This window comes from Pseudophryne corroboree, chromosome 3, assembly GCF_028390025.1.
Source record: "Pseudophryne corroboree isolate aPseCor3 chromosome 3, aPseCor3.hap2, whole genome shotgun sequence".
NCBI lineage: Eukaryota > Metazoa > Chordata > Amphibia > Anura > Myobatrachidae > Pseudophryne > Pseudophryne corroboree.
Genome location: NC_086446.1, coordinates 86,657,761 through 86,679,971, shown reverse-complemented (window position 1 = coordinate 86,679,971; position 22,211 = coordinate 86,657,761). Strand labels below are relative to the sequence as shown.

General features: G+C 45.5%; 1 protein-coding gene across 2 annotated transcripts in view; it reads left to right on the top strand.

Annotated features, from left to right (window-relative positions):
- Positions 1–21,963, top strand: part of LOC135057048 (oocyte zinc finger protein XlCOF22-like) — a 70,191-nt gene extending 48,228 nt beyond the window's left edge. For both annotated transcript variants that reach the window (XM_063962923.1, XM_063962922.1), the window contains 5 exons: positions 1,750–1,906; positions 2,539–2,617; positions 2,742–2,839; positions 2,980–3,643; positions 14,994–21,963. In XM_063962923.1, the coding sequence (XP_063818993.1) occupies positions 2,584–2,617; positions 2,742–2,839; positions 2,980–3,643; positions 14,994–16,321 (2,124 nt within the window). In that variant the 5' untranslated portion in view covers positions 1,750–1,906; positions 2,539–2,583 and the 3' untranslated portion in view covers positions 16,322–21,963. The remainder of the gene's footprint in view (positions 1–1,749; positions 1,907–2,538; positions 2,618–2,741; positions 2,840–2,979; positions 3,644–14,993) is intronic.
- The last annotated feature ends 248 nt before the right edge of the window (positions 21,964–22,211 follow it).

The following is a 22,211-nucleotide window of genomic DNA, read 5'->3' as shown; positions in this document are numbered from 1 at the left end:
AATAGCGCTTTTATATAATTATATGTATATAATACACTCACTGTGCCTTACAAGTGCCCCCATCCCCCCCTCTTTTCTGCCCTGTGTCACCGTTTTCAGCAGGGGAGAGTCCGGGGAGCCAGCTTCTGCAGTGTGCTGTGGAGAAAATGGCGCTGGTTAGTGCTGTGGGATCAAGCTCCGCCCCCTCAGCGGCGGGCTTCGGTCCCGCTCAATTTTGTAATACTGGCGAGGGATTATAATATATACTGCCTCCGCAGCCTATATATGCCTGGTAGCCAGTCCTAGAGGTTTATTATTGCTACCCAGGGCGCCCCCCCTGCGCCCTGCACCCATCAATGCCTGCAGTGTGTGTTGTGTGTGGGAGCAATAGCGCGCAGCGTTACCGCTGCGCTTTACCTCAGAGAAGATCTGAAGTCTTCTGCCGCCTTTTGAAGTCTTCTTTCTTCTTATACTCACCTGGCTTCTATCTTCCGGCTCTGTGAGGAGGACGGCGGCGCGGCTCTGGGACGAACGGCGAGGGGAGACCTGCGTTCCGACTCCCTCTGGAGCTAATGGCGTCCAGTAGCCTAAGAAGCAGTGCCTATCACTTAAGTAGGTCTGCTTCTCTCTCCTCAGTCCCACGATGCAGGGAGCCTGTTGCCAGCAGAGCTCCCTGAAAATAAAAAACCTAACAAAATTCTTTTTCAGAGAAACTCAGGAGAGCTCCCCTGTAATGCACCCAGCCTCCTCTGGGCACAGGATCTAACTAAGGTCTGGAGGAGGGGCATAGAGGGAGGAGCCAGTGCACACCCATTCTAAAGTTCTTTGTAGTGCCCATGTCTCCTGAGGAGCCCGTCTATACCCCATGGTCCTTACGGAGTCCCCAGCATCCTCTAGGACGTAAGAGACATGGCTTTTTCATATTTTAAAGAAACCAAATAAGCATCGTGATAAGGAGTAGCACTATCACTATTACAGAAAACAATAACAGTCCATGTTCTCGTTAGGGCCGAATGGGCGATAGTGTTTAACGTGTGTATCCAGCAAGCTTCTATGATTGTTTCCTCTGTTACCACCCCTGAGATTAGGAGGAACGTGGTCAATGATTTTACATTGCATCATGGCCAGACTGTGTTTGTGAAGCTTGAAGTGTCTTGCTGCTGGTTACAACCTTCCAGGGCTTGTCTAATGGACCGCCCCTAAGATTAATCAGTTTTTAAGTAATAAAATTGAAACGTTCACAGTGCAGGAGGTGCTAGTCACCTGTATCTATTCTCTTTGAGCAAAGCCCTAAGGGGTCTATTCATGAAGCAGTGAAAAGTGTGGAGAAGTGAGCCAGTGGAGAAGTTACCAATGGCAACCAATCATCTGCTTCGTACAATTGTATAGTATGCAAATTATAAATGTTACGTCAATACTGATTGGTTACCATGGGCAACTTCTCCACTTGCTCACTTCTTTTCACTGCTTCATGAATAGACCCCTAAGAGTCCACTGTATCTTGCTTTTGAGTTTATAAAATAATGTGCCTGATAGTGTAGTATTTTTAACCGCAATGCATTTCTCCTGGATGACCCAGATAATTCCTTGTCTTGCCACGATTGTATACCTTCGTGTTTGTGTATATATTTTTTTGTTGTTGAAAAGATAGTCATGCATTGACTCTCACGTTTTTTACATATATCTGTGTATGGTTAAAAAATAACTCCAAATATGTGAAATTCCATTTATCTTTTTTATTAATGTCTTTGTTGTCACACATTATTGCAGTAGTGAAGAAGACATCCGGTGAGTGTGAGACCCCCAGAAGCTGTCCCTATGGGTCAGGAGAACTGAGCCTCCACCTCACTCACTGATACATGAGAGAGACAATGACCAGAAGATCCTGGAACTCACCAACAAGATCATTCAGCTGCTGACTGGAGAGGTGACTGCTGGGAATGGGGCATTATACAGTAACACCAGGGGAGGTGTCTGGGTGATGACTGGAGAGGTGACTGCTGGGAATGGGGCATTATACAATAACACAAGGGGAGGTGTCTGGATGATGACTGGAGAGGTGACTGCTGGGAATGGGACATTATACAGTAACACCAGGGGAGGTGTCTGGGTGATGACTGGAGAGGTGACTGCTGGGAATGGGACATTATACAGTAACACCAGGGGAGGTGTCTGGGTGATGACTGGAGAGGTGACTGCTGGGAATGGGGCATTATACAATAACACAAGGGGAGGTGTCTGGGTGATGACTGGAGAGGTGACTGCTGGGAATGGGACATTATACAGTAACACAAGGGGAGGTGTCTGGGTGATGACTGGAGAGGTGACTGCTGGGAATGGGACATTATACAGTAACACCGGGGGAGGTGTCTGCGTGATGACTGGAGAGGTGACTGCTGGGAATGGGACATTATACAGTAACACCAGGGGAGGTGTCTGGGTGATGACTGGAGAGGTGACTGCTGGGAATGGGGCATTATACAGTAACACCACGGGAGGTGTCGGTGTGATGATTGTGTTATTGGGTGTCAGGATATCACTGTTTGTCTTTCTATGTAGGAGCGGAAGTATATAGAGGAACACAAGGGTCTGTATGAGGATGTGATGATGGAGAATCACTGTCCCCTCGCATCACTGGGTAAGAAGAGATTTTAATTTATTGTACAGGGGAGAACAGGTATGAGGACCACCTACAGTATATACACACTTCATCTGATAATCACATATATACAATGTACTCAGTCTATTTGTATGTCCTACAGATGGATCCAGTAACAGAAATACCTCAGAGAGATGTCCTCATCCTCTTTGTTCAGAAGATTATACAGAGGAAAATCACAGGACCACACAAGAGTATCAGGTAGATGGGATTTAGGGTCTTGTCAAATGCCAAAGTGACTTTCACTATAGGATTTGTAGAAAATCTGAGTGTGGCCTTTGTATTGTTTAATCTCTTACTGAAATCACACATTATTAATGTCTTATTACTGGTTTATATAGGATGAAGGCCACTTAAATAATATTAAGGTTGAAGATATAGAAGGAGAAGGAGAGACGTATGTAACTGATATCAAGGCAGAAGGTATAGAGGGAGAAGAAGAGATAAATGTCACTAATATCAAGGCAGAAGATTTAGGAGAAGAGACATATTTCACTGGTTATAAGGCAGAAGAAATAGAGGGAGAAAAAGAGACGTATGTGACTGATAAAAAGGCAGAAGATATAGAGGGAGAAGAAGAGACATATGTGACTGGTATCAAGGCAGAACATGTAGAGAGAGAAAAAGAGATGTATGTGACTGATATCAAGGCAGAACATATAAAGAGAGAGGAGACGTATGTGACTGATATCAATGCAAAAGATATAGAGAGAGAAGAAGAGACATATGTCACTAATATCAAGGCAGAAGATATAGAGGGAGAAGAGACCTATTTCACTGATTATGAGGCAGAAGAAGATACGCATGTCACTGATATCGAGACAGAAGATATAAAGAGAGAAAAAGAACCGTTTGTGACAGATATCAAGGCAGAACAAATAGAGGGAGAAGAAGAGACAAGTGTGACTGATATTAAGGTAGAAGATAAAGTGAGAACAGAAGAGACATTTGTGATGGGTGACCAGCAATGTAAGGAGGAGGAAATCCCTACAGATATCAACACAGGTGAGTGATAATTGCTTATTACATACAAGAGTCTCACATTCTTCTTGCAGTCACTAGAACAATCTTTTATCCTACACCTACTTCTGTCAGTATCGGCTAATGAGAAAAAAACATATCTGCACAGTGGAGGAGTCAGCTGCTATTAGACTCCTGCTGGAAGTGGTACCACCTACCCTAAAAATAGGTCCACTTCTTGGGGTCACCACTATGGCTGGCGGTTCCCGAACTCCACCAAATTTTAGAGGTGTAAAGATTAGTTTCATTAGGTTCTAGGCCTCAACCACCCCAAAATACATGAGTTCAAATTTTTTTAAAGCTTGGCTCCTAGTTTCTCCGGTTCCTTGGACTCGAACTTGAACGAATCTCCTGTTAGCTATGTACTGCTTCTGCTGAGTCTCTAGACCACCACTGGGGGAAGCTAAAACTCCATAACCGCAGTATGTCAGTACAAAGCTCCAGGCCACTGGGTACCAGTTTACCCCCCTGAACATTTCAAATATCAGCTTTGCCCAGTTTGATGGTGGACCCCTAAACTCAAGCTTTTCAAGATAAGTTGTTTCTCTAGCATCCATAAGGTATATTGGGGAATTAGTATGATGGGGTATAGACGGGGTCCAAAGGAGCCGGTGCACTTTAAATTTCTTCAAGTGGGTGTGCTGGCTCCTCCCCTCTGTCCCCTCCCATAGGCAGTTTAGAACAAAATGCCCTCAGTAGAGGATGCACACTCTGCAGCTCCAGAGAGTTTTCTTCAGTTTCTTTTAAAACTTTATTATTTTTGGTATGCTGTTTGGGCAACATCACCTGCACCGTGGGAGTTAGGTGGGGGAGTGGTTACTGGTCTCTTCAGGCGTCAGAGCCGCTTCCCAGCTGCAGGACCACCGTCCTGAGAGGTTGTTGTACAGTGAGGCATTGCGCCTTAGCGGTCATAATCGCAGCACGCAGCACACCCCTAACATTGTCTGAAGGTGACGAGTGGTGAGTACAAAAACGGGTACTCCGGTTTCTTGGTGCGGCAAAACGCAGGGGTGGCATAAGGAAACCTCCCTAGGGGGACCCGCTACAGCCCCCCTGTGTACATTGGCAGCGGTGGTGTAAACTAGCATACATGTGATGTTTTACACTTATATGGAGACTTTGATAGTATAAATATCTATGAAGCTCCGGCGCCATTACGGGGGCGGAGCTTCAGAGCGGGACCAGCGGCGTTTTGGTGCCTTCCTCTGCTTATCCAGACACCCAGGATACGCAGGAAAACTGGTACAGGGGTGTAGTAAAGGGGGAGTGCACAATCTGTGTCCTGAAAAGTACTAATACTCCGGTTTCACACAGTGATATAACAGCTTGCAGCCTCACTGGGGCTGCTTAGCTTAGGTGTGCTGGTCCCTTCTCTCTGTCTCCCTCTCACATACAGTAAGGCAGGCTTGCTATTATATTACTTGTCTGTGTGTATAAATGTTGTTTGAGCCCCATCAACACAAGTATTGGGTAACAGCATGCTATCTCCCCCTTTTATGATACAAAGGGGTACACGACAGGGATGCCCCCTTCCCACCTTCTTTTCGCAATGGCGTTAGAGCCACTAGCTTTCTTTTCAGGGATATCTATAGGTAAGGTTAAACTGGCATTATATGCCGATGATATGCTTTTGTTCATATCTAACCCCTCGGTCTCTATCCCTACAATAGTGTCTCTAATTGAAACCTTTGGGTCTTTTGCAGGATATCAGATAAACATCTCCAAATCTGAATTACTCCCAATGTCAGGGGATGTTACTATGTTTTCAACTCACCCCGTTTTATCCAGATTTCCTAATAGCTCATGGCCACCTTAAATACCTGGGAATACGTGTACCTCTGTCTTTGTCTGATTTATATTCCGTCAACTTCGGTTCCATCCTGGCTTCTATGGCCAAATTATTGCAGGATTGGGAAATTCTCCCTTTATCATTAATGGGAAGGGTCGAGGTGATCAGAGGAGTTGTTTTTATGAAGCTATCATATTTATTATTGATGCTCCCGCTCTCTTTCAGGAAAAAGGATATACAATATGTAAACAAAATGTTCACGAAATTTCTCTGGGCTGGTATAAACCGATAATACCCTATTCTAGACTTCAGTTACTTAGAGAGGAGGGAGGCTTAGGCATCCCTGATGTGACAATATTCAGTAGAGCAGCAATGTTTAGATACATTACTGAGTGGCTTTGGGGCAGATCCATATTTATTAATTATTAACTGGAAATAGCAGTGTTACATCCATTCTTCCCGGCAGCCCTTCTTCATACTCCTCCGAAACAACTTCCACCTAAGATGATGTCAAATATCCTATTTGCCCAACCTTACAGAGCATGACATTCTTCTCATACTAACTTACAAAGAAACCAAGGCGTTTCTGCTTATGACACCTTTTGGGGAAACCCAAGTCAGGTCTTGACAACGTGCACTTCTTGGGCTGGAGAGATAAAGGAATAACAGCTGTAAAGGATGTTTTTGATCCTGGGGGCTAAGCTTTACATTCATTCTCTAAACTGCAATTAAAATATGGGATCCCACATAATAACTTTATGTATTTACAAATACGCCACTTTATACAATCCCGACCGTTACCTTTTTCTTCAGTAGTTACACCTGACTCTCTACATACATTAATAACCCTCACAAAGGATTGGCCATATAAAATTAAATATTATCGTACGACTCTGCGAGTGTCGGAGAGGGACAAATTATGGACAAAATCATTTGATAAATGGGGCCAGGACATTTTGATTTGCAGGATGGGATTTTGGATAATATGGCGCTTGCATTCGATATTTACATTCTGCTTCCCTGAAGTAGGTTCATTTAGAAACCCTTCAAAGAGCTTACATTGCTCCAAATCAGAGAATACATATGGTTCCTGAGGAAACAAGATGTTGTGTCAAGTGTGGAATGGGGGGAGCAACACTTTTCCACAATCTGTGGTCATGCGGCAAGATATCTCTGCTTTGGTGTAAAGTGGTGATGTATATTAATGCTACCTTTCACGTTCAGCTCTCAAAAGACCCCATAGCTTGTCTGTTTCTAGATTTTACAAACTGGTCGTTACACACTACTACTCCGAGTATTGTATTGTGAAAAAGCAGATCCTCACTCATTGGATTAAAAAATCTACTCCCTCCCTGGAGGCAGTTAAAAATATGCTCCTCATGGTCTTATATTCTGAACGTAGAGCTTCTCTACCTGATATTGAAAACAGAGTTCTAAAATGTATGAGGAAATGGGATACATATATCTCTAGTCTGGGAAATACGGTACAAACCCATATCCATAAATTATTTGAAACCACGGAGTGGTTTCTCTACAGGCAACTGTATAACACTTCATAACTGTCATGGATAGATAGCTTAATTTGTCACCTACAAAGGCGGTGTTATGGATTACTAAGACTAGATATGTGAGGTGGTTTAGAATATAACCATTGAATCAGATGTAGAGAGCAGGAATTTCTTGTTTTGTTTTGTCTTGTCTTGTCTTGCACTGCGCTTATTGCTTTTTAAGATACTACCTCAGAGGAAGCGTCCAATAATGGCCATACTTTATACGATTGTATTGTACCACAATACCTGACTTAGGTTATCTTCTGTGGTTGGTATTTCCAGTCTTTGTGTGTATGCGTTGTTTGTCTTGTCTCCCCCTTCCCTATATGTCTTTTTGTGCTTTGTTTAGCGTTGTTATGGGTATTATTTTACGGGATGGCAAATAAGGTTTGATTTTTTTTCTCATTCGGTGCCTGACTGTTCTAGATGAAAAATATAAGTAATTAGAATGATGTCATCCCTGTTAGACACTGAATGATATTGAAACATGTATTGTATACTTGAATGTGATGTTTGCCTTTGTTTTACAAGAAAAGTCTGGAAACGTGAAAATGACAATAAAATTATTTATTTAAGAACAAAAAAATAGGAAGCATACAGGTTCTAATGTCTTAGGGAAGTATCTCTGCCTGTACTACACTACCTCACCCACCACAGTGCATCACGGTGACTGCTGTACTATACAGAGAACATTGCAGTGACTAGTGTTCACTCTAGGATTTTTTAGGGCAGGGTGCTGATCACGGGGAGGGCACATTTTTCATTCGGGAGGGCACATTTTTCAGTTAGAAGGGCAAAATTAGGTACATACTATAATGCTTGGTCCTCCCATTCCCACATGCCAAAGAATGGGCAGTGCGCGCTGAAGGCGCGCTGAAAAAATTTAGGGGCGCTGTTTTTCGTGGGGAAGGGACATGGCCACATAATAGTGGCAATTCACATTACACCACACAGTAGTGCAGCTAATACACACTGCACCAGGTAGAACCTCCTATACACACTGCGACAGGTAGAGCACGTTATACATATTGCGCCAGATAGAGCACATTCTACACTTTGTGCCAGGCAGAGCACGTTATACACAATGCAGGTAGAGAGCACTGAGAAACATTGCACCAGGTAGAGAGCACTGAGAAACATTGCACCAGGTAGAGAGCACGTTATACACATTGCACCAGGTAGAGCGCACTGAAAAACATTGCACCAGGTAGAGAGCACGTTATACACATTGCACCAGGTAGAGAGCACTGAGAAACATTGCACCAGGTAGAGAGCACTGAGACACACTGCACCAGGTAGAGAGCACTGAAAAACATTGCACCAGGTAGAGAGCACGTTATACACACTGCACCAGGTAGAGAGCACGTTATACACACTGCACCAGGTAGAGAGCACGTTATACACACTGCACCAGGTAGAGAGCACGTTATACACACTGCACCAGGTAGAGAGCACGTTATACACACTGCACCAGGTAGAGAGCACGTTATACACACTGCACCAGGTAGAGAGCACGTTATACACATAGCACCAGGTAGAGAGCACGTTATACACATAGCACCAGGTAGAGAGCACGTTATACACATTGCACCAGGTAGAGAGCACTGAGAAACATTGCACCAGGTAAAGAGCACGTTATACACACTGCACCAGGTAGAGAGCACGTTATACACACTGCACCAGGTAGAGAGCACGTTATACACATTGCACAAGGTAGAGAGCACTGAGAAACATTGCACCAGGTATAGAGCACTGAGAAACATTGCACCAGGTAGAGAGCACGTTATACACACTGCACCAGGTAGAGCGCACTGAGAAACATTGCACCAGGTAGAGCGCACTGAGAAACATTGCACCATGTAGAGCGCACTGAGAAACATTGCACCAGGTAGAGAGCACTGAGAAACATTGCACCAGGTAGAGAGCACTGAGACACATTGCACCAGGTAGAGAGCACTGAGACACATTGCACCAGGTAGAGAGCACTGAGACACATTGCACCAGGTAGAGAGCACTGAGACACATTGCACCAGGTAGAGAGCACTGAGACACACTGCACCAGGTAGAGAGCACTGAGACACACTGCACCAGGTAGAGAGCACTGAGACACACTGCACCAGGTAGAGAGCACTGAGACACATTGCACCAGGTAGAGAGCACTGAGACACATTGCACCAGGTAGAGAGCACTGAGACACACTGCACCAGGTAGAGAGCACTGAGACACACTGCACCAGGTAGAGAGCACTGAGACACACTGCACCAGGTAGGGCACATTTTTGATCTCTGCTTTTTTTGTGCCAATTTTACTTACTGGGGGCTGATGCTGCGGGAGTTGATCGCGCTGGTCCCCCCTCACACACCGCGGAGCTGGTTGAAAATGGTCACCACACTGATCCATATACACAGACGAGGGAGGGCTGGGTTTGCATCAGCGGGAGAAGCAAACCCAGCCCTCCTTATCTTACCAGATCCCCTTCAGCTAGCGCGACAAGCCTAAGGCAGCTGCAGGGGGGAGTGACAGCTCGGCGGAGAGGCGTGACAGCGTGGTGGGACAGAGCGGCGGGGAGGAGCAGGGGGCAGTGACATCGCGATGGGACAGAGAGGCGGGGAGGAGCAGGGGGCAGTGACAGAGCGATGGGACAGAGCGGCGGGGAGGAGCAGGGGGCAGTGACAGCGCGGCGAGGAGGAGCAGGGGGCAGTGACAGCGCGGCGGGGAGGAGCAGGGGGCAGTGACAGCGTGATGGGACAGAGCGGCGGGGAGGTGCAGGGGGCTGTGACAGTGCGCCCGGCGCGGCGGTGATTAGGCAGTCCTTTAGTAATCAGCAGGGCGGGCATAAACGGGCAGGGCACATTCTGCCACTCAGAAAAGGGGCAGGGCGCAGCGCCCTGTGAAAGAAGGCTAGAGTGAACACTAAGTGACTACAATATAAAGAGAATCAGTGACCACCATATAATACAGAGTGCATTAGTGACCGCCACATAATACAGAGTGCATCAGTGACCGCCACACAATACAGAGAGCATCATAGTGACCAACATATAATACAGAGAGCCATCAGTGACCACCATAATAGAGAGCATCATAGTGACCAACATATAATGCAGAGAGCATTAGTGACCACCATATGAGAACATCGGTGACCACCACATAATGAGTATACTAGTGACCACCATAAAATATAGAAAGCATCAGTGACCGCCACATAATACAGAGATCATCATAGTGATCAACCTATAGTACAGAGAGCATCAGTGACCACCATTCAATAGAGAACATCAGTGACCGTAACACAATACAGAGAGCGTAAAACAACAATCTTGATCACACGCTCATGCGCCAAACAAACAGCCTGGATATAGTGGTATAAAGTGTCACCAACACTTCAAAATACAGATCAAGAAATAGGAAAGTTACCACACCAATTCACGGGCTCTTCTCAGGGACTTGTCAAGAGGCTGACTCACGTCAAAGATCTAGTGATATCTTAACCTTAAATAATATAAACACATACATAGTGTAACACTGTGTAAAGAACATATGTGAAATAGACCAATTGGCTTTCTAGTGTAGACTCGTACCAAATAAGGTGGTCTACACAGGGTAGACAATATTCACTGTGTGAGGAGCGGATCACCGACTCGCAATATGTTTATCTCCCCTCCAATTCTTATGGAGCACAGCCCTTCTCCCGATTAGCTCATGCACAGTGGATATGTAAATGAAGAGGAGCTCAATGGTGTAATACCGTAAAAAAAGTTTAATAAAACAACAATATAAAATATAGTAAGACAGGTGGACTCTCACCAAGTTCGATGGTCTACAGATAGAAGTAGACAAATGCACGTTTTAATAAATATCAACTAGGCGTCCCCAGGAGTAGTCATTAACGGCAGGTGAGTCCTCCATGTGTCCCCAGAATACCTTCACCTACGCGTTTCGATAACAGCTTGTTATCTCTTTCAAGGTGTACAGGTATCCACACCACCAGGGTATTTATACCCCACCCATTAAAGCAAAAAGAAATCCTGTTGCCAGACATGGATCTTCCAACAGCTAAAACCCCATATACAATTATAATAAAAAGCCAATCCAGTGTATCCATTCCACAACATCGTTATCCCTCCTGTTCCGGCCCGTTTGCCACTTTCAGTTGTTTCCAATGTGCAGCCGCTACTTCCGGCGGAAATGGTGCTCTCAGTTGTACTCGGCATGCGGCTCCAGCGTGGGCACCGTCTCCAGCGGAAGTGCGTCATCACGCAATCCCGCTCTCCATAGCCCTGGCGACGCAAAGGTCCCATCAGCGGAAATACGTCATTCGATCGGTCCAACACTGCGAGATCCGCCGCCGGAAATATAGTGTCCATTTATAGTAGTTCAAGATATAGAGGTCAATTAACGTCCAATTCATCATGGTGTTTATTCAGCGCCATTTTGGTGGAGACCGACCATACAATCAAATGGAGTGAAAAAACAATATATTAAAACAGTATCTTAAAGGGCAATCATCAGAATACAATAAATGCTAGCAGAGATGTAATCACTAGTATAAGCAAATCCCTTTAAATCCTTCACATAATTTATATGAACCATTTTGTCTCAAAATCCTTATTGAGACCTATTGGCTCCAAGGTCTTATACATAAATATGGTCTGCATTTCCATCTTAACTAGTTTTTTTAGTGTTTCCCCTCTTCTATCAGGTATCACTTTTTTTTTAATGTTTCACCACATTTTAAAATACATGGACACAGAAGACGGGAAATATAAACAGCGCTAGAATATGAACAATAATGGAACCAAGGCATTGAACTCGCTGATGTCACCTTGGATTCTCCCATTAGGTTCCTTTCACATAATAGATTATGCAAAGATAAACAAGCCAGTGGTATAGTATGTCTGAGTTCAGATTATGGGGGAAATTTACTAAGCTCCCGATTTTGACCGAGATGCCGTTTTTTCATCAAAGTGTCATCTCGGTAATTTACTAAACACTAATCACGGCAGAGATGAGGGCATTCGTAATTTTTTGCAAGTCCAAGTAAAAAATTACGAATGAATACACCATCGGTCAAAACGCGGCTGTTTAAGTATGAATCTCGGTCATTTACTAAGAAGTGCAAAGCAAAAAAAAAAACAAACACTGCCGTGAAAAATTACAACTCGTAAAAAAGTGCTAAAAAAAACCAGACCTTTTTTTTTTATTCGTGATTGGATAGGCATGCACGGATCCATGAGATCCGTGCATGTATATCAGTGGGAAGGGGTGGGAAAGTGCTTATTTTTTCAAAAAAAATTGCGTGGGGTCCCCCCTCCTAAGCATAACCAGCCTCGGGCTCTTTGAGCCGATCCTGGTTGCCGAAATATGGGAAAAAAAATGACAGGGGTTCCCCCATATTTAAGCAACCAGCATCGGGCTCTGCGCCTGGTCCTGGTCCCAAAAATACGGGGGACAAAAAGAGTAGGGGTCCCCCGTATTTTTAAAACCAGCACCGGGCTCCACTAGCTGGACAGATAATGCCACAGCCGGGGGTCACTTTTATATAGTGCCCTGCGGCCGTGGCATCAAAAATCCAACTAGTCACTCCTGGCCGGGGTACCCTGGGGGAGTGGGGACCCCTTCAATCAAGGGCCCCCCCCCCCCCCCAGCCACCCAAGGGCCAGGGGTGAAGCCCGAGGCTGTCCCCCCCCCATCCAATGGGCTGCGGATGGGGAGGCTGATAGCCTTTGTTGTAAAAGAAAAGATATTGTTTTTAGTAGCAGTACTACAAGGCCCAGCAAGCCTCCCCCGCATGCTGGTACTTGGAGAACCACAAGTACCAGCATGCGACGGAAAAACGGGCACGCTGGTACCTGTAGTACTACTACTAAAAAAATACCCAAAAAAAGACAAGACACACACACCGTGAAAGTATAATTTTATTACATACATACACACATACATACATACTTACCTTAAGTTCCCACGCAGGTCGGTCCTCTTCTCCAGTAGAATCCAAGGGGTACCTGTTGAAGAAATTATACTCACGAGATCCAGGGGTCCAGGCTCCTCGGGAAATCCAGGGGTAATCCACGTACTTGAAAAAAATAACAAAACGGTGTCCCGACCACGAACTGAAAGGGGACCCATGTTTGCACATGGGTCACCTTTCCACGAATGCCAGAAACCCACTTTGACTTCTGTCTAAGTGGGTTTCTTCAGCCAATCAGGGAGCGCCACGTTGTAGCACTCTCCTGATCAGCTGTGTGCTCCTGTCCTCACTGACAGGCAGCACACGGCAGTGTTACAATGTAGCGCCTATGCGCTACATTGTAGCCAATGCTGGGAACTTTCTGCTCAGCGGTGACGTCACTTTAGGTCAACCGCAGGGCAGAAAGTTCCCATCATTGGTTACAATGTAGCGCATAGGCGCTACATTGTAACACTGCCGTGTGCTGCCTGTCAGTGAGGACAGGAGCACACAGCTGATCAGGAGAGTGCTACAACGTGGCGCTCCCTGATTGGCTGAAGAAACCCACTTAGACAGAAGTCAAAGTGGGTTTCTGGCATTCGTGGAAAGGTGACCCATGTGCAAACATGGGTCCCCTTTCAGTTCGTGGTCGGGACACCGTTTTGTTATTTTTTTCAAGTACGTGGATTACCCCTGGATTTCCCGAGGAGCCTGGACCCCTGGATCTCGTGAGTATAATTTCTTCAACAGGTACCCCTTGGATTCTACTGGAGAAGAGGACCGACCTGCGTGGGAACTTAAGGTAAGTATGTATGTATGTGTGTATGTATGTAATAAAATTATACTTTCACGGTGTGTGTGTCTTGTCTTTTTTTTGGGTATTTTTTTAGTAGTAGTACTACAGGTACCAGCGGGCCCGTTTTTCCGTCGCATGCTGGTACTTGTGGTTCTCCAAGTACCAGCATGCGGGGGAGGCTTGCTGGGCCTTGTAGTACTGCTACTAAAAACAATATCTTTTCTTTTACAACAAAGGCTATCAGCCTCCCTATCCGCAGCCCATTGGATGGGGGGGGACAGCCTCGGGCTTCACCCCTGGCCCTTGGGTGGCTGGGGGGGGGACCCCTTGATTGAAGGGGTCCCCACTCCCCCAGGGTACCCCGGCCAGGGGTGACTAGATGGATTTTTGATGCCACGGCCGCAGGGCACTATATAAAAGTGACCCCCGGCTGTGGCATTATCTGTCCAGCTAGTGGAGCCCGGTGCTGGTTTTAAAAATACGGGGGACCCCTACTCTTTTTGTCCCCCGTATTTTTGGAACCAGGACCAGGCGCAGAGCCTGATGCTGGTTGCTTAAATATGGGGGAACCCCTGTCATTTTTCCCCCCATATTTCGGCAACCAGGATCGGCTCAAAGAGCCCGAGGCTGGTTATGCTTAGGAGGGGGGACCCCACGCAATTTTTTTTTTTTAATTTTACAGTGTTTAATTAAAAAAAAAAAAAAATAGAACCCCAGCACGGATCACACAGATCCGGCCGAGATTAATTGTAAAAAAGTCGGCAGTGTTTTGCTAATCACTGCCGTAAAAAAACACAAAAAAAACACGAATGACATCGACATCGGAAGAAAAGAAAAACCCGAATACGACAGCTTAGTAAATCCATCGTAACAAATTCAAAAAGTTGCAGTTTTACACTTTCGATGTCATTCGTGATTGAACTTTGACCTGAAACGGGAAAATACGAATCTTAGTAAATTTACCCCTATGAGTCTCCATCCTTGTGTTCTTTTCTGAAATGGTGTGACATCGATTTTACAACCACAGGAGGGATGGGCCACCCTGGCACTCTACTGGGACCCAGCCACACTCAAGAAAACCTCCCCTTGTTTGCTTTATTCCCCAGTATTATGTTTCAGTGAAAAGTAGCAACTCAAAGTATTCCGCTTCAGGTTTTACCAAGCATAAACCTATGGAAATAGCGGTGAGATCAAATATTGATTAATGCCTTTGCTTTGGGATATTTGGTTAACTATTTAATTTCTACTAGATGGAAACAAAGCAAGGAATACCTTGGAGGGAAATCTCGTTTGGTCCCCAGATTGTAAATCAGAAGATAAGAACATCACGCAAGGGTCTCCAGAAGAAAACCGCATTACCCTTAATATACATCCAGCACCTCACAGTGCAGAGATATCTGATCCCCCTGTTCTTGAGGAATGTTCTGGTAACTCACATATTGCTGCACATTGTACAAATCATGGTGGTGATACAATCATTTCTTCTTCTGAATGTGGGAAATGTGTTACACATAAACTAACTCTTGTTAGACATAAGAAAACTCATACAGGTAAAAAGACATTTAAATGTTCTGAGTGTGAAAAATGTTATACACGTAAATCGAATCTTGTTACACATCAAAGGCTTCATACAGGTGAGAAGCCATTTCCATGTTCTGAATGTGGGAAATGTTTTAGACTTAAATCAGCTCTTATTAGACATGAGAGATGTCATACAGGTGAGAAACCATTTCCATGCTCTGAGTGTGGGAAATGTTTTAGGCAGATATCAACTCTTGTCGAACATCACAGAAGTCACACAGGTGAGAGGCCATTCCCATGTTCTGAGTGTGGGAAATGTTTTACACGTAAATCGCGTCTTATTACACATCAGAGATGTCACACAGGTGAGAATTTACTTACTTGTTCAGAATGTGGGAAATGTTTTACACAGAAATTAGATTTAGTTATACATCAGAGAAGTCACACAGGCGAGAGACCATTTCCATGTTCTGAGTGTGGGAAATGCTTTACACATACATCACATCTTGCTAGACATCAAAGACTTCACACAGGTGAGAAACCATTTCCATGTTCAGAGTGTGAGAAATGTTTTACACGTAAATCACATCTTATTACACATCAAAGACTTCATACAGGTGAGAAGCCATTAACATGTTCTGAGTGTGGGAAATGTTTTAGACAGGAATCAGCCCTTATTACACATGAGAGAATTCACTCAAGTGAGAAGCCATTTACCTGTTCTGAGTGTGGGAAATGTTTTACACTGCAGTCAAGTCTTGTTATGCATAAGAGAAGTCACACAAGTGAGATAACGTTTCCATGCTCTGAGTGTGGGAAATGTTTTATACAAAAATCACATCTTGATAGACATCAAAAACTTCACACAGGTGAGAAACCTTTTCCATGTTCGGAGTGTGAGAAATGTTTTGCACGTAAATCACATCTTGTTACACATCAAAGACTTCATACGGGTGAGAAGCCATTTCCATGCTCTGTGTGTGGGAAATGTTTTATACAAAAATCACATCTTGTTATACATGAGAAAAGTCACATAGTTGAGAACCAGCTACTGTGACAGCAGAAACTCACAGTTATATTTCCTTGAGTTGATATTCATGAAACCATGTTGCATTCATAATTTATATACACCAATCAGCCATAACGTTAAAACCACTGACAAGTGAAGTGAAAAAAATATTGATTTCTCATACGTCCTAGAGGATGCTGGGGACTCCGTAAGGACCATGGGGTATAGACGGGATCCGCAGGAGACATGGGCACACTAAAAGACTTTGACTGGGTGTGAACTGGCTCCTCCCTCTATGCCCCTCCTCCAGACCTCAGTTAGACTCTGTGCCCAGGAGTGACTGGACACACACTAGGGGAGCTCTACAGAGTTTCTGTAAAGACTTTGTTAAGTTTTTTATTTTCAGGGAGACCTGCTGGCTACAGGCTCCCTGCATCGTGGGACTGAGGGGATAGAAGTCAGACTACTTCTTCTTAGTTCTAGGGCTCTGCTTCTGCTTCTTAGGCTACTGGACACCGTTAGCTCCAGAGGGTTCGATCACTTGTTGCGCCTAGCTGCTTGTTCCCGGAGCCACGCCGTCAACCCCCTCACAGAAGCCAGAAGAAAGAAGCCGGGTGAGTATTAGAAGAACAGAAGACTTCAGTGACGGCAGAAGACTTCAGTAACGGAGGTACAGCGCAGCGGTCGCGCTGCTCTCCATGCTCCCACACACAAACGGCACTCACTGGGTGCAGGGCACTGGGGGGGAGCGCCCTGGGCAGCAATTTACTGATCGTCTCTACACTGGCATAAGTCGCATATTCGGTGCCCGGGCACCGTGTACCATACCCCCGCCAGTATGAAGCAGCGGTCGCGCTGCGCGCCATTGCTCCCACGCCGACTGCACTACAAGGTCGCAGGGGGGGGGGCGCCCTGTGCAGCAGTATATACCCTTTTTGAGGGTGGCAGCGAATGTATACAGTGTATCGACACTGTATAGGGACCCCCACCGGCATAAAAGAAGCTATATTGATAGCGGGCTGAAGCGCGCCGAGAAGGGGCGGGGCTTAGCCCTCACAACACGATTCAGCGCTTTTTTTCTCCATGTTCCCTCCATAACAATGGAAACAGTGCAAACGTGGGGGGGGCACAGTGTTTAGTGCTATATAGACGACTATATAACACTATTTTAGATAAATGGGCTTGTAATCTGTGTGTTGTGCATATATCTCTGTGTGTTCCCTGTCAGATACCCACTATAGCTTTTTAGTCGACATATGTCGACAGGCGTGAGTGCTCTGTCACAAACAAGTTATGGGGATCACTGTCGGCATCGCCGACGCCTGTTGGTACTTGATTCAGTAGATGCAGTGTCAGCAGGTCGGTAATTGTTTGCTTGGCAAAAGTAAACACTGTAGGGGAGACACAGTAGTATGTGGGGGACCCTGTCGGCACCAACTGTTATTACTGAGTGTAAATTAACATGCTGTAACTGCCTTATACCTGTATATATATTTATATGTATATGTATGGTACGGTTCCTTGGGCCTGTAGCTCGAGCACAAATATGGTAGTATGTGTTGGGGAGTGTTATTAAAATTATATATGTATACTTCCCTTGGACCTCTCGGGGTCACCAGAAGGTTATTTTGCCTGGTTACTACTCCCTGCTGTCGACGATTACTAGGTTTTCTGTCTACCATAAGGTTTCCTGTTAGATCCACAACTGGGGCTTTCAGTACATGGTCATACTCATTCAGAACACATTAATATTTAGGATATGTGTGTAATTGTGTATTACATTATGTATATTCATATTATGATTTCTAATGAATGCTGTAGTAATAGTATTCCTTCTCATGTGCTGGTTGCTCTGTTGATAAAGCTCTAGGTCGGCCGTGACGAGTTGGTCTCAGATCCTCTCAAGGAGTCCGAATGTTTATTCTTTTCCCGACGCAGATAGAATACTGTGAAAGTCAACTCCTGGTCAACACGGGGACCTGTCGCAAAGGATCGTATACAGGAAGCTAAGTGATATTTTATTTCTATGCTTTGGGCTTATTTGCATTACATGCACATGAGGGAGTGTTTATATTCGGAAAAGCATCCGATAGAATTACCCTAAAGAGAGAGGGGATGTTCCTTATGTTGATTCTTCTCTATAACATTGCGGCAGGCTGCCGTGCGTATACAAGAGGTGTGGCCGCGGGAATGCTGAGGCTGACTCCGAGAGATACTGGAGTTTTTCCCTGTGACGGTGTACCGCTGTTTGGGGATGCCTCAGTTCAGTCAATCTTGGTGGATACTGCTGGTAAATCTAACTTTGTGAGTTAGTCTCCTTCACAACGGTTGGTGACGCATTCTTTTGTGGGATGCAGTCGTTTTAACCGGTTCGATATCGTTCTTTTTTCCTTTTCTGTGCAGACAGTGGAAGGTGAAAAGGTAAGAGTTCTGCAGCCTTGTGAGGTTCGCAGAAGCGGATGTCGTTTTCTGTTTCTACCACATCCACCACATGTCGCTGAGTCTATCTGGCTGGAGCCCACTCCGGTGGAAACTCGTCTACTACTTTTCAGTCAGTCCGGGAATAGACTAGGATCTGTGAGTTAATTATAGAATCCAAAGGGGGACATTCTGGCATTACAGATGTTTCCCCTCACTGATTTTTCTAATAGATCTTGCCGTTTCCCCTCTGGAAGGGGAGGTAGTATGCAACGCCATACCAGAGGTGCGTCAGGTTCAGGGAATTGTCCTGCTGTCCCTGTTTTAAAAAACAAAACAAAAAAAAAACGAAGAGGTTTAAATACGTTGATCTCCGCATTTAGTTACCTGGGTGGATATCCAGGATTGTCTTTGCCATTTCACCGGAGTGATGGCAGTGGGATGGTATTCTTTCAATAGTAAGAGCCATTGTTGTTCTGTACTTGGACACTCTCCTGATCAAGGCGAGGTCAAGACACAAGTGGTGTAAATCGTTGTTTTCTCTCTGACTGTTCTTCAACACAGGAGAAGGCTGTTGTTCCCAACGACGCAGGCGTCGGAGGTGGGTATCAGAGTAGATACGGAACGGTTGAAGTTCTGTGTGTTCCTGTGGAAAGAGATCTGAGGATCCGTAGTCGGATCAGATTTGCAGTGACAATCCATCAATATGTTCCATTGATGAAGAAGATCGATGCAGCCTAAGAGGCCTTTTCGGTGAGCAGGTCAAATGCCCGACTGGTTTTCACGGGGCCAGTTGGAAATGTGGTCCGGGTCTCACCTGCACATGCGCCGGAATATAATCCTAATGGCCAGGTTTTCGCTCCTGTGGTGTCTGCTCAGTTCTCACCTCCTAGAGGGACGAAGGTTCGGAATACAGGATGAGATCCTGGTGTCCATGCATGCAGATCTCCGAGACTGGGGAGCAGTCCGTGCAATGGAAGTATTTCCAGAGGAAAAGTTCAAGCTGGGAAGCTTGTCTGCAATAAGCTTTCTTGAATTAAGAGCTATTTTCAATGAACATATGCTTCGTGATCTGCCCGTGTTAATTCTGTCGGACGACTTGACAGCAGTGGTGTAAGTAAGCCGCTAGGGCAGAACAAGGAGCAAAGCGGCAATGGCAGATGCGGAAAAAAGTTTTCCGCTGGGTGGAAAGACTGGTAAACGCTATATTAGCAGTCTTCATTCCGGATGTGAACGATGGAGACTTGGATTCCTCTGCAGACGTGATCTCCATCCGGGAGAAATACGGTCGTCATCGAGAAGTTTTCACTGAAGCGACAAGTCTTTGAGGAGTGCCTCAATCGGACATGTTGGTGTCTCGCCTCAACGAGAGATATCAGTGATATTGTTCCAGGTCAGAAGACACTCAAGCTATAGCAGTGGACGTCCTCGGGGCACCTTGGGTGTTTGCAGTTGGTCTATGTGTCCCCTTTGTTTTCACTCTTCTGAAGGTGATAAACGTAAGAAGAACAAAGGTTCAGGTGATCCTCATTGTTCCGGTCTAAACGAGGAGGGCTTGGTATCCGGTTCTTCAGGATCTACTCTTAGAAGATCCCTGGCCTCTTCCTCTACGTGAGGAACTGTTACAACAAGATCCGGGCGTGTATCAAAACTTACCGTGGCTGCGTTTGACGGCGTGGCGGTTGAACGCCTGATCCTAACCAGAAAGGATATTCCCAGTGAAGTCGTTTCCACACTTCTTCGGACTAGAAAAGAAGTAACGGCAATGCCTTACCACCGTGTTTGGAGAAAATGTGTGTCTTGGTGTGAATCCAAGAAGGCTACTACGGAAGATTTCAGCTGGGTCGTTCTTCTCCATTCTTTGCAAGCCGGTGTGGGTGCAGGCCTAAAGTTAGGCTCCATTTCAGTGCGGTTTTGGCCTTATAAATTTTCTTTCGAGAAAAAATTGGCAACCTTTCCGGAAGTTCGGTCCTTCGTGGAAGGAGTACTGCACATCCAACCTCCATTTGTGCCCCCATTGGTACCGTGGGACCTTGACGTGGTGTTGCGTTTTCTTGTGTCAAAATGTTTGGAACCTTTATGAAAGGTTGTGTTAAAAATTCTCTCTTGGAGAGTGGTCATGCTTTTGGCTTTGGCGTCCGCAGGGCAGATGTCGGAAGTAGCGGCTGGGTCTCACAAGAGCCCCTGTTTGATCTTCCAGGTGGATAGAGCGGAATTGAGAACTCGGATAATAGTTCGGCCAACGGTGGTTTCGGTGTTTCGCAGAAACCTGCCTACTTGATGCCTGTGGTTGCTTAAGCATTGGCTGATTCAAGGTCTCTCGATGTAGTCTGGGCTTTGAATATTTATGTCGCCAGTTTGGCTCAGATTGGGGAAAAAGAGGCTCTGTTTGTCCGGTATGCCCCAGCGTGATTGGGGCGCCTGCGTCTCTGCAGTCTCTTACACGCTAGATCTGTGATACGATTCGGCGTGCTTGTTCTACGGCTGGATTGCCGTTACTGAAGTCGGTGGTGACCCATTCTACTAGGTAGATGGGCTCTTCTTGGGCGGATGCCCGAGGAGTCTCGCCGGTTCAACGTTGCAGAGCGGATACTTGGTCGGGTTCAAACACTTTGGCTAAGCTATATAAGTTTGATACCCTGGCTGATGGGGACCTCATGTTTGCTCAATCGGTGCTGCAGAGTCGTCCGCACTCTCCCGCCCGGTCTGGAGCTTTGGTATAATCCCCATGGTCCTTACGGAGTCCCCAGCATCCTCTAAGACGTAAGAGAAAATAAGATTTTAAACCTACCGGTAAATCTTTTTCTCCTAGTCCGTAGAGGATGCTGGGCGCCCGTCCCAGTGCGGACATATTTCTGCAAGGCTTGTATATAGTTGTTGCTTACATAAGGGTTATGTTACAGTTGGGATCAGTCTTTGGCTGATACTGTTTTGTTCATACTGTTAACTGGTTGCGTATATTCCATGTTATACGGTGTGGATGGTGTGGGCTGGTATGTATCTCGCCCTTAGATTAACAAAAATCCTTTCCTCGTACTGTCCGTCTCCTCTGGGCACAGTTTCTCTAACTGAGGTCTGGAGAAGGGGCATAGAGGGAGGAGCCAGTGCACACCCATTGTAAAGTTCTTTGTAGTGCTCATGTCTCCTGCCGAGCCCGTCTATACCCCATGGTCCTTACGGAGTCCCCAGCATCCTCTACGGACTAGGAGAAAAAGATTTACCGGTAGGTTTAAAATCTTATTTTCGTCAATTTATGTCAAACAGGTGTAAAAAGTACAAATATAAATGTCAAAATATCTTTTATTGCGGAGTCACAGTGCTCCTGCCAAACAACTTGTCAATGCTGTAAGCTAACTAGAAATGAATTCTGTCCATGCAAATGGCGTAAATTAATCCCATACCAAGTCCCTTTAAAAGTCTCTAGTCACTGGTGATATCCAGCAAAATGAATGCACATAAATGTTCCAGTTATCAAAGTACATGTTCGAATGCTGATCGCAAATACGTATACAGGACGACC